Source organism: Triticum dicoccoides, chromosome 3B (assembly GCF_002162155.2).
Source record: "Triticum dicoccoides isolate Atlit2015 ecotype Zavitan chromosome 3B, WEW_v2.0, whole genome shotgun sequence".
NCBI lineage: Eukaryota > Viridiplantae > Streptophyta > Magnoliopsida > Poales > Poaceae > Triticum > Triticum dicoccoides.
The window spans coordinates 531454486-531465635 of NC_041385.1; the positions used below are offsets into that span (position 1 = coordinate 531454486).

General features: G+C 43.0%; 1 protein-coding gene across 2 annotated transcripts; it reads left to right on the forward strand.

The window, feature by feature from the left end:
- Nucleotides 1–4726: 4726 nt before the first annotated feature.
- LOC119281498 lies at nt 4727–7420 on the forward strand. 2 transcript variants are annotated; one of them, XM_037562004.1, is made up of 5 exons: nt 4727–5073; nt 5187–5253; nt 5375–5478; nt 6556–6735; nt 7303–7420. In XM_037562004.1, exons 1-4 carry the CDS (start codon nt 4898–4900, stop codon nt 6563–6565), a joined length of 357 nt encoding a protein of 118 aa, XP_037417901.1. In that variant the 5' UTR covers nt 4727–4897; the 3' UTR covers nt 6566–6735; nt 7303–7420. The 2 variants fall into 2 exon arrangements, with proteins under 2 accessions (XP_037417901.1, XP_037417900.1); XM_037562003.1 differs by lacking the exons at nt 6556–6735; nt 7303–7420 and having other exon boundaries at nt 5375–5614.
- The last annotated feature ends 3730 nt before the right edge of the window (nt 7421–11150 follow it).

An 11150-nucleotide genomic window follows, 5' to 3' on the forward strand; every position in this document is an offset into this window, starting at 1 on the left:
CCGGAGGGGGAATCGACCATGGAGGCCTTCTACATCAGCACCATATCCCCTCCGATGAGTTGTGAGTAGTTTACCACAAACCTTCGGGTCCATAGTTATTAGCTAGATGGCTTCTTCTCTCTTTTTGGATCTCAATACAATTTTCTCCCCCTCTCTTGTGGAGATCTATTCGATGTAACTCTTTTTGTGGTGTGTTTGTCGAGATCCGATGAATTGTTGGTTTATGATCAAGTTTATCTATGAATAATATTTGAATCTTCTTTGAATTCTTTTATGTATGATTGAGTTATCTTTGCAAATCTCTTCGAATTATCAGTTTGGTTTGGCCTACTAGATTGATCTTTCTTGCCATGGGAGAAGTGCTCAGCTTTGGGTTCAATCTTGCGGTGTCACTACAAGAAATATGTCAACTAGTGACCTTCTGTGAGTGACCCTAGAAGAATTGGTCAGTGATCTATGACCATTTGAGACCAATTGGTCAAAAGCTGTTCGGGGGGCTCCAAACCCTATACCATTGCGACCATTTTGGTCAAAAAGGTCGTAATTGCCTTACACGAAATGGTCATAAAGCAAACAGTGTTGTTCCGCTACCTTATTTCTAGTTTTTAACGACCAATATAGATGGTCATAGCCTTGTAGATTGTGGTGGGTTGTGATGACTAGGCGCCATCTCATCAGTTTTGCCTATGTGCCATGTCCATGTGTCAATTTTTGCCCTAGGTTGTGAAGCAACCTATATTTCTGTTATTCCAAAAATTCCCAAAAATTCTCATAAATTGTTTGGATCATATCTTCATCAAATATGTCAAAATCCTATCTTGCCTAGTTCAAAAATAACTCAACAATATTCATTTTCCTATTTTGTTCAGAGCAGCACTTGTGAAGGAAGTGTTATTTATATATTCTTGATTTCCCTAAAAATTTGTGAAGACATTCTTCTTAGTATATGATCATCCTCAGCCAAAACTCACGCCCATTGGCCATATGCATTTCCCGTACTGCTAATCAAACACTTGGCTGCTAATTCATGTTTGAGCATAGTTCGGTCTCCTCATGAGAATCTTATGTTATAATTTTATTCCTAGCACCTACCTGGGGAGAGACCAACCCACTAGACATGCCTAGGCCGCCCAGAACGCAAGGCAACGCCACAGTCACGCGGTGACCACGCGGCGGGCATGCGAGCTTATGCGCTTTAGAGTTGGGGCCCTTGGCCACCGTCCAAACCTCGATGTCTCGCCATCAAACCATGTATTTCTGATTAAATAGATACTTATTTACCTAGAAATGATTTTTGGAAAAGATAAAGAGCAAACTATCAGGCACCTGCAGTTCAAATTTCACCCGCTTCCAGCTGAGTCGACGGGAATTTGTCTTTTTCACTAGAGGTGGATCAAAACATTTGACACCCAACCATTTTGTCAATTGTGCATTAAATATGTCCTGGTATTTTATAAAATTGATTAGGTCCAATTTTGCAACAAATATATGGTAGGTCCTTCACAAAAAAACTCATTTCGGGCAGTCGGAAAATGGAAAATGTATTTTCCGTGAAAAGAAAATGAAAACTCCTTTAGGCAACATCGTTTGGAATTCCAAGATGCACCCTTGTGCACAATATGAGATCATTTGAACAAACTATGCCATGAATGTGGCCATAAGATTGATCATTTGACTTGAAAGCCATGAATCTTCACACATGATAGCTCATTTCTGAGAACACTTTTTTAAAATAAATACCGTATTAAAAGTTTATTATTTTTCCTGGAAACTTGGTCACATATAATGACACAATGCAAAGGTTTTCCAATTGTTTGATTTTTTTTAATTTGTTTATGGCCGTTTCAAAATGCGGTCAAAACAGCGGGCTTGACCGTTCCTAGCTAGTGGTTGAATCTTGGAATATTTTTGGTGTTTCTCTGATTAAATAGATACTTATGTACCTAGAAATGATATTTGGAAAAAATAAAGAGCAAACTACGAGGTAGCTACTGTTCAAATTTGACCCACTTCCAACTGAATCAGTGGGAATTTGTCTTTTTCACCAGAGGTGGATCAAACTTTTGACACCCAACCATTATATATGGCCTAGTATTTTATAAAATTGACTAGGTCCGATTTTCCAACAAATATATGGTAGGTCCTTCACAAAAAAAACTCATTTTGGGCACTCGAAAAAATGGAAAATGTATTTTTCGTCCAAAGGAAATGAAAACTCCCTTAGGCAACACTGTTTGTCATTCCAAGATGCACCCTTGTGCATGATATGGGGTCATTTGAAAAAATATGCCATGAATGTGGCCATAAGATTGATCATTTGGCTTGAAAACCATGAATCTTCACACATGATAGCTCATTTCCGAGAACACTTTTTTAAAATAATTACTGTATTACAAGTTTATTATTTTTCCTGGAAACTTGGTCACATATAATGACACAATGTGGAGGTTTTCCAATTTTTTGATTTTTTTGAATTTTTATGCCCGTTTCAAAATGCGGTCAAAACGACGGGCTTGGCCGTTCCTAGCTAGTGGTTGAATCTTGGAATTTTTTGGTGTTTATCTAATTAAATAGATACTTATGTACCTATAAATGATTTTTGGAAAAAATAAAGAGCAAACTACGAGGTAGCTACAGTTCAAATTTGACCCGCTTCCAACTGAATCAGCGGGAATTTGTCTTTTTCACCAGAGGTGGATCAAAACTTTTTACACCCAACCATTTGGTCAATTGTGCATTAAATATGTCCTAGTATTTTATAAAAATGATTTGGTCCAATTTTGCAATAATTATTTGGTAGGTTCTTCACAAAAAAAACCTCATTTGGGGCACTCGAAAAATGGAAAATTATTTTTTCATCCAAAGAAAATGAAAATTTCTTTACACAATATTGTCTGCCATTCCAATATGCACCCTTGTGCACAATATGATATCATTTGAACAAACTATGCCATAAATGTGGCCATAAGATTGATCATTTGGCTTGAAAGCCATTGGTCTCCACACATGATAGCTTGTTTCTGAGAACACTTTTTTAAAAAGAACAGCCGTATTACAAGTTTATTACTTTTCCTGGTAACTTGGTCACAAATAATGACACAGTGCGAAGGTTTTCCAAATTTTTGATTTTTTTTGAATTTTTTATGCCCGTTTCAAAATGCGGTCAAAACAACGGGCTTGACCGTTCCTAGCTAGTTGTTGAATCTTGGAAACCTTTTGATGTTTTTTTGATTAAATAGATATTTATGTATCTAGAAATGATTTTTGGAAAAAATAAAGAGCAAACTATGAGGCAGCTACAGTTCAAATTTGACCCGCTTCCTGGTGAATCAGCGGAAATTTGTCTTTTTCACCAGAGCTTGATCAAGGCTTTTGACACCCAACCATTTGGTCAGTTGTGCATTAAACATGGCCTAGTATTTTAGAAAATTGATTTAGTCCAATTTTGCAAGAAATATATGGTAGGTCCTTAAAAAAACTCATTTCGGGCACTCAAAAAACGGAAAATGAATTTTCCGTCCAAAGAAAATCAAAACTCCCTTAGACAACATTGTTTGCCATTTCAAGATGCACCCTTGTGCACAATATGAGATCATTTTTTTTGAACTTTTCATGTGAAAAAGTAGAAGAGAAACAAAAGAATGCTTAGGTAGATTTTTTTGGAACATATTTTGTCTTTTTGATGAGAGGTGGATCGAAAGCATTTTACATGTTAAGATTTGATCCGCGGTACATAAAATCAAGTCTTAGAGTTTTGGAAAATGGTGTGGTGCCATTTTCAAACAAATATTTGGTAGATTCTTCACAAAAAAAGAATTTTGTCACTCCAAAAATAGAAAATGATTTTTTCCTAGAACTCATTTATCAAAACACTTTTTAAAGATATTTTTCTTATTCCAATTCCAAGTTTGTTAGTTTTCGTAAAAACTAGGTCACATTTGCTGACACAATGAGAATGTTTTTTTTAATTTCTCATATCACAAAATTGTTTATATGATTCAACACCTTACTTTTAGTCGATTACGACCAACTTAGATGGTCATAATGTGTACTGGGTTCTGATTGGTCCATGAACATGTCACACGGATCGTGCCTCCAACGCCGTCAGATGCTCCCGGATCCGACGGCAGCCCTTTCTCCCTCACCCCCTCTTTGTATAAAAAAATCTCCCTCACCCTCTCACCCCACGAAGCCCGGTCCACAGACCCGCATGCGAACCCTAGCGCTCCCACCGCCGCTCCAGATCCAGATCCGCCACCCACCTCCCTCTCCCCTCGCTGCCGGTCTGCACCCACCCCTCCCCTCCCTCTCCACCGCCGACTTCGTCTCCGCCATCCCCATCCCCTCTCCTTCATCCCCCATATCCACTGGTCCAGGCGAGGCCATGGCGTCCCTCCTCCTCCGCGATTCATTCCCCTCCTCTGCCGCTGCCACCCGACCTCTCTCCCTCTCTCTCCCGCACCACCACCGCCACGGCCGGCGGCGCCACCGCCAACCGCTTCCCCATCCACGACGTAGCCTCCTTCTCCACGCTGGTAGGGGAGCCACCCTGCTCCGCGTGCGGTCCCGGAGTCCTTACTCGCCACCTTCCACTGCAGGGCCACCACGCTTGTCCCGCCTTCCACCCCGTTCGGCTCCTTCGGCTCCGCACCCGACCTCGCCATCTTCTCCACTTCTACCACGACGCGGCAAGCGCATCCAGGCCGTGCGGGCGAGACAGCAGCCGGATCCACGATGGCGAGGACACGCAGCGGTCCCCGGCGGCCAAATCAGGTTCATCTCCTCCCACAGCTGAGTCATTTTACTAGCGATTTGCCTCGCACGGCCGTGACCTCTGACCCCTTCTCATTTATTTGCTCGGGAGACCGCCTCTCCCACCATCGACGGCGCGTGCTCAATGCCGAGATCCGCTGCGCCAAGGCCAAGCTCCTCGAGGAGGATCCATCGAAGCTACACGCCGGCCACGGCCCCCACCACCAGTGAATCTTCTCCGACCCCGTACCTCCCCACCAGCGAAGGCGCCGTCCTCACGCGGATTCGCGTTCTCCTCCCAAAGCAGCCATTCCTGCTGCCGTAACTCCCTCCTCTCCTCTCTCTCTATCTCTCACAACTTCAGATAGATTCATTTCATAGATCGATAAGGCCTACTGATTCTGAATTCCAATCCTTCCCTTGGTTATATATAGCCTCCAAGTCCAGGGTGATGAAGCTCCTTCTCCTCAACCACGCCCAAAACGCCCCGTCCAGGTCCAGGTTGGGTACCAATCTCTCCTCTCTCCCCTATTCTCCTTTTCTTCTTTTACTTTTCTTCATTAATTCATCTCCTCCATCATCTGGTGTATTATACCATCTTGTCTTCTTGCATTGTGTCAAGGAAATCAAGGCGATGTGGAAGAGAGAAGAGGTCCATGGAGAAGATGCTCTGCTCCACCTCCAACCCACCCTGCCTGCTACTACAGGAACAGGATGCCATGGAAGGTCTTCTTTTTTCTGTTCGGTCCTGCTTGTGCTTGTATTCAAGCAGCCATGTGTGTATAAAAAAAGGTTCAGTCTACAGCAGTCACATGATATCTCTGTCTACTACACGGTTTGATCATTTCTGAAATAGTGCTAGCTGTTTAGTCTTGTCAGTTTAACAAAAAGTGAAAAGTATTGTGATGCTTTACTGAATTGTAGATTGTCGCGGATGAATCTAGCTCGTTGGTTTCAGACTAAATTGTAGATGGTAGCGGGATAATCTATAATTTAGATCGAATGCTACTGTAAATCGTTTTCAGATTCTCTGTCGATAGTGATTGATACAGTGAAATCTCTTCATGAACAATTGTGCGTATGCATGTGTGCCCTTAATGTGGATTGTGATTGATACAGTGATGTTGCATGCGGGTAAAAGTTCGGGATCCAAGTTTGCGTGGTTCTGAACTTTGAGCAACACTTAGAGGGCATACCAGGTAGAAAATGCCATCCAAATCACTCAAATGGAATTGTCAGCTATGTGAACATTGCATTTAAACTTAATTTTATATCCTATATCATGGTTGGGTGTATAGTAATCTGACTAACTAATTACAATTGCTCATCCGAGACACTATATAATGCAAGCAAATAGTTAACTTTTCTTAGTATATATGTTCAAGCATGCATCATTATTACTGTTATTTGGAGAGTCTTTTGCGTAATGCAACTTGAACCATCTTGCAAATGCATGGGCATGGGGTTGCATGTAATAGTTGGACACCCTATATCTGCCCTTTCCAGCATGGCCTCTTTATGTCTTAAGGTCTGTTATATGAACCAAGGAATGTGATGGCCTTTTTTTTCCTTTTCCTTTTTTGGCCGAGCATTGGATCAATTCTACACTTGCTTTCATACGATGAAAAAAGAATGCGTTCACAGTAGTAGTTATCAACAGACTAGTCATAGACCTTCAAGTACTTTAGATTGGTCTTTTGTATTTCGAGCAGCATCGTAGAGTATTCAGGGTCGTAACTTGCCATGCTGATTTGGCTACTCAAATACAGTCTAGATTAACTGCTGCCACTTAAATTCTTGCAGGACAGTTTGAGCTATTAGTTCAGATCGTGGCAAAATAGTTTTTGGAGGTGATGATCAATCTGTCGTTTCTAGAATAAGCAAGCTTTTAAGCTTCTGGAAGAACTGAAGGGCCATGATGCACCGGTTAGCTTCTGTGCCGGTGAAGCTTCGTGCTGACCATGGCTTCCAAAAGTGCCCGCCGTAAGCATTTCGCTGCTGCTTCATCATTCTTCTTTAGTTTCTGTGCCAAGCTGTCAGCTAGTCTAATTCAGATTCGGTGTCGGTAAGTTTGAACTGAGGACGTAGCACTGCGTGTAGTTGCTCCCGCAAGTAGTTTATTTTAGCTAATTAATTTTGCATTGACCCTAACTTACCGTACATCGTAAGCTTAGGCTGTTCATGTGTGCATGCGGTTGAGATTCCATTGATTCACTCAGCATGATCACTCTCAGCCACAAGTATCAATCACTCTTCTGATTAGTATTTCAGTCCCGGTAGTGTACCTACACAGCCTTGCTGTTAACTGCTTGGACTGAATTAATTGATTGATAGCCTTGTTGTACCAACACAAGCTAGCAGCGAATTAATAATTTGTACTGAATTAATTGATGTACCTAGAGGAAATAAATAGTAAACTAGAGACCCAGATCATTGTTGGGAATGTTGGTGATTGTCGCTGTGTGAGTAAAGTTTCTTATTGCCTTGTGTTAATGGATCCACTGATCTGAAGTCAGACCTTAATGTGTGGATGGTTGTGCCGTTTTGCAGGTTGGCAGCAAGGTGTTTGAGATGGTCTCCCTGTTGGTGCATGAGGAAGAGGAAGAGAAGTCATTGATTTGTCCACCGAGGAAGAGGAAGCGTGAGGAAGCATGAAGTCTTTGATCTGTCCAGAGGGTAAGTCCTTGTTCTGTCCCACTCTTCCTTTGTTATGTGATTGCGACCTCCATGTGTTATCTACTTATCTGGACACTTTGGTTCATATAATATTCTTGTGATTTTCCAATGCTATGTCAAGAAATGAATCCGTAACCTTTAATGAATTCAATGTATGATCATGATGAGAACGAATGAATGAATGATATCATACCAACTTGTTTTTTCCCTTGATCAGCATCATTTGTGGTAGCTCCTAAGCAACATGATCTTTTTCTTGCTCCGAGTTCCTAAGTGTGGTGTTGTACTTTTGTTAACTAGATGGACCAATTTTTAAATTTGGTGAACATTAGTAGCTTAGTTGTGCTTGATTGATGTCCTGCTAGCTGCTACTGTTAATTGTTACTACCATGATGTTGACACTACTTAGAATATGTTCCACACCTTAATTCTAGTAGTATTTGTTGTCAAAAGCATGATTGTGTTGTGAGCCATCAATTTCTCGGAGTCTTCTTAGAGCTTGCTGGTATTTACTTTTTTCCATGCCCTCATGCTTTAGGATCGGCACCTAGCTGCTTGTGTATTTGTTTATTATTCTGTTCAATATTCTTTTCCTAATTGTCGACGATATTGCTTTCATTCTAAATTCACAGCCATGATAATGATCATTTCCTGTCTTTTACAGGAGCTCTAGGCTCAAGAAGTTGGAAAAAGGGAACGCTTCATCTTTGTAGCTAATTATACGTTCCTGGATGATGTAAATGACTATTATATACCTCATAGCAGCACTTTTGTAGTTGTTCTAAATTCCTGGATGATGTGAACTATGGCATGATTGTAATATGTATAATATACTCATTTTGGTCGTCATTTCTGAAAATTTGTGTGATCGGGGCTCTCTTGACCAAAATACTGGTTATTTATTGCTGGTACTTTATTGTTGATATGTCGGAAATGAAACAAATACTATTTGGGTCCTAAAAAGGCCACAAATCAAACAATTCAGGAAAAATGAACAAAATTACTCAAAGAATCAATTGTGAAAAGGCAATGGCCAAGAAAATAAAATGGCTTAGGCCCAAAAACGAAATAGATCACAAAAAGGCCATGACCCATGAAATAAAAAGGCTAAAATGTTGGGCTAGGCCCATGTAGCTACCGAAAATTAACGGGAAAAATATATGTTAAAAAGGCTGAATTAATGGGCTTGCCCCATGTAGAACACCTAATTGGACCGGGCTGAATCTTACCAACGACCAATTCAATTGGTCGCAATTTTGTCACGTCAGCTTGCCACGTTGGATCCGACGTGGCCTGGGCAGACAACCAGTGACCAAAACAAAAGGTCCTGGGTTCAACGACCTTCTGTTTTGGTCGTAAACGTCTACGACCTTATCCCGAAGAAGGTCGTTAATTTCATTTTACGCCCGCCAGCTTTTGACCTTCTGTTTTTGGTCACAAAAAGGTCACAAATGATAAACAATGACCATTCAGTGACCAATAGTCAAGGTCACAAGTTGACATATTTCTTGTAGTGTGTCCTTTACAAGTGACAGCAGGGGCAGCAAGGCACGTATTGTATTGTTGCCATCGAGGATAAAAAGATGGGGTTTATATCATATTGCTTGAGTTTATCCCTCTACATCATGTCATCTTTCTTAATGCGTTACTCTGTTCTTTATGAACTTAATACTATAGATGCAGGCAGGAGTCGGTCGATGTGTGGAGAAATAGTAGTAGATGCAGGCAGGAGTCAGTCTACTTGTCATGGACGTGATGCCTAAATACATGATCATGCCTAGATAATCTCATAATTATTCTCTTTTCTATCAATTGCTCGACAGTAATTTGTTCACCCACCGTAATACTTATGCTATCTTGAGAGAAGCCTCTAGTGTAACCTATGGCCCCCGGGTCTATCTTTTATCATATAAACTTTCAATCTACTTTTATTTGCATCTTTACTTTTTGCATCTATATTATAAAATACCGAAAATATATTTATATTATCATACTATCTCTATCAGATCTCACTTTCGCAAGTGGCTGTGAAGGGATTGACAACCCCTTTATTGCGTTGGTTGCGAGTTCTTTGTTTGTTTTTGTAAGTGCGTGGGACTTTTGAGGAGACTCCTACTGGATTGATACCTTGGTTCTCATAAACTGAGGGAAATACTTACGCTACTATTGCCGCATCACCCTTTCCTCTTCAAGGAAAACCAATGCAAGCTCAAGACGTAGCAAGAAGGATTTCTGGCGCCGTTGCCGGGGAGGTCTTCGCTCAAGTCAAGACATACCAAGTACCCATCACAAAGTCATCTCCCTCGCATTTACATTATTTGCCATTTGCCTCTCGTTTTCCTCTCCCCCACTTCACCCTTGCCGTTTTATTTGCCCTCTCTTTCCCAATCTCCTCACTCTCTTTTTCGCTTGCCTTTTTCCATTTGCTCGTCTGTTAGACCGTTTACCTTGTTGTTATGGCTAGTCCTCCTATCCTTGTTATCACTCATAGCCACTCCCAAGGCCACACTTAAGTAGGGCGGAGATAGGGAATCAGAGCCACAAACACAAAAACAATCAGCGCAACACCAAAGACCGAGACCATAGAGAGCAGATGGATGAAGCAGGTTTCCCCGGCAAGACCCTTGCCGGGGCAGCCTCAGCAGCCCCGGCAAGACCCTTGCCGGGGCAGCTTGCCCACACCAGCGGAGTGAGCCACCCTCGAGCCCATGGCCTCCGACACCATCAACTACGATTGGGCCAGGGCTCGGGAGGCACCTCCATGGTGGCATGCAGATCTTTGTGAAGACAAAGAATATTCAAGATCAGATGAGGATTGGAAGGCAATGATCCTCGATGAGATTGTTGCTGAGGAAACCCACAAGACCCTCGGCAAGATCCTTGCCAGGGACGACAGTGCGCCACGGCAAGACCCTTGCCGGGCCATCCAGCAAGGCCTTGCCAAGGGCGTCAGCGGGGCCACTGCTAGGCCCGCGCCAACCAAGTCTCCGCCACCGTTCACATGCAGCTGCCAGCCCAACCAGCTGGGCAGGCACCTGCATGGCAACATGCAGCTTCCAGTCCAACTCAACACATGCCTGCGTGGCGGCATGCAGATCTTTGTGAAGGCTTCACCACCGCGCCACCTCAGCTGCTTGCCTGCCTACATGGCGCCGCATGCATTACTGGCCAGGGCGTGTGTCGAAGTGAGGAGGATCGGCGACGGACGGGATGGGCCTCGCTCCCGTCCCCGATAAAGCAAGAGGACACCTAAGCTACGCATTAAATGTGTCTTGTCCTGTAATACGAGCGATAAGCTCATAGCACTGTAGGCCTTTTCACCTCCTGTGTGCCACTATGGCAGTCCCTTTCGACTATAAAAGGAGGCCCATGGCGTAATGGAGAGGGATTCAGCTCTTTTGAACCACACGGCCACCGTAGCTAGTTAAAGAGCTCAAGAACATCCAATACACCCACCAAAGCAGGACTAGGGTTTTACGCATTCCCCATGGCCCGAACCTGGGTAAACGATCCTTGTGCTAATTGCTAATCCTACTCTTCTCACAACCCTGCGCCCCCGCAACCGCAAAAGGGATCCTCGTGATCCCATAGGTGTCGTTTCCCACCGATAACCGGCCAAACCGCCGCCCCCACCGCCCACGTCCGACGGTGCGTCACCCCGCCTGCCCTGAAATCACTTCCCACCGCCGGTCCACTGCCGCCCAAGCTATCCCTCTAGCCCC

Bases quoted from the DNA above. Each gene is read 5' to 3' on its own strand.
- LOC119281498 (XM_037562003.1), top strand. From the start codon at position 4,898: ATGCCGAGATCCGCTGCGCCAAGGCCAAGCTCCTCGAGGAGGATCCAT. The intron at 5,074-5,186 runs GTAACTCCCTCC...GGTTATATATAG, and splicing joins AAGCAGCCATTCCTGCTGCC to CCTCCAAGTCCAGGGTGATG. The intron at 5,254-5,374 runs GTTGGGTACCAA...CATTGTGTCAAG, and splicing joins AACGCCCCGTCCAGGTCCAG to GAAATCAAGGCGATGTGGAA.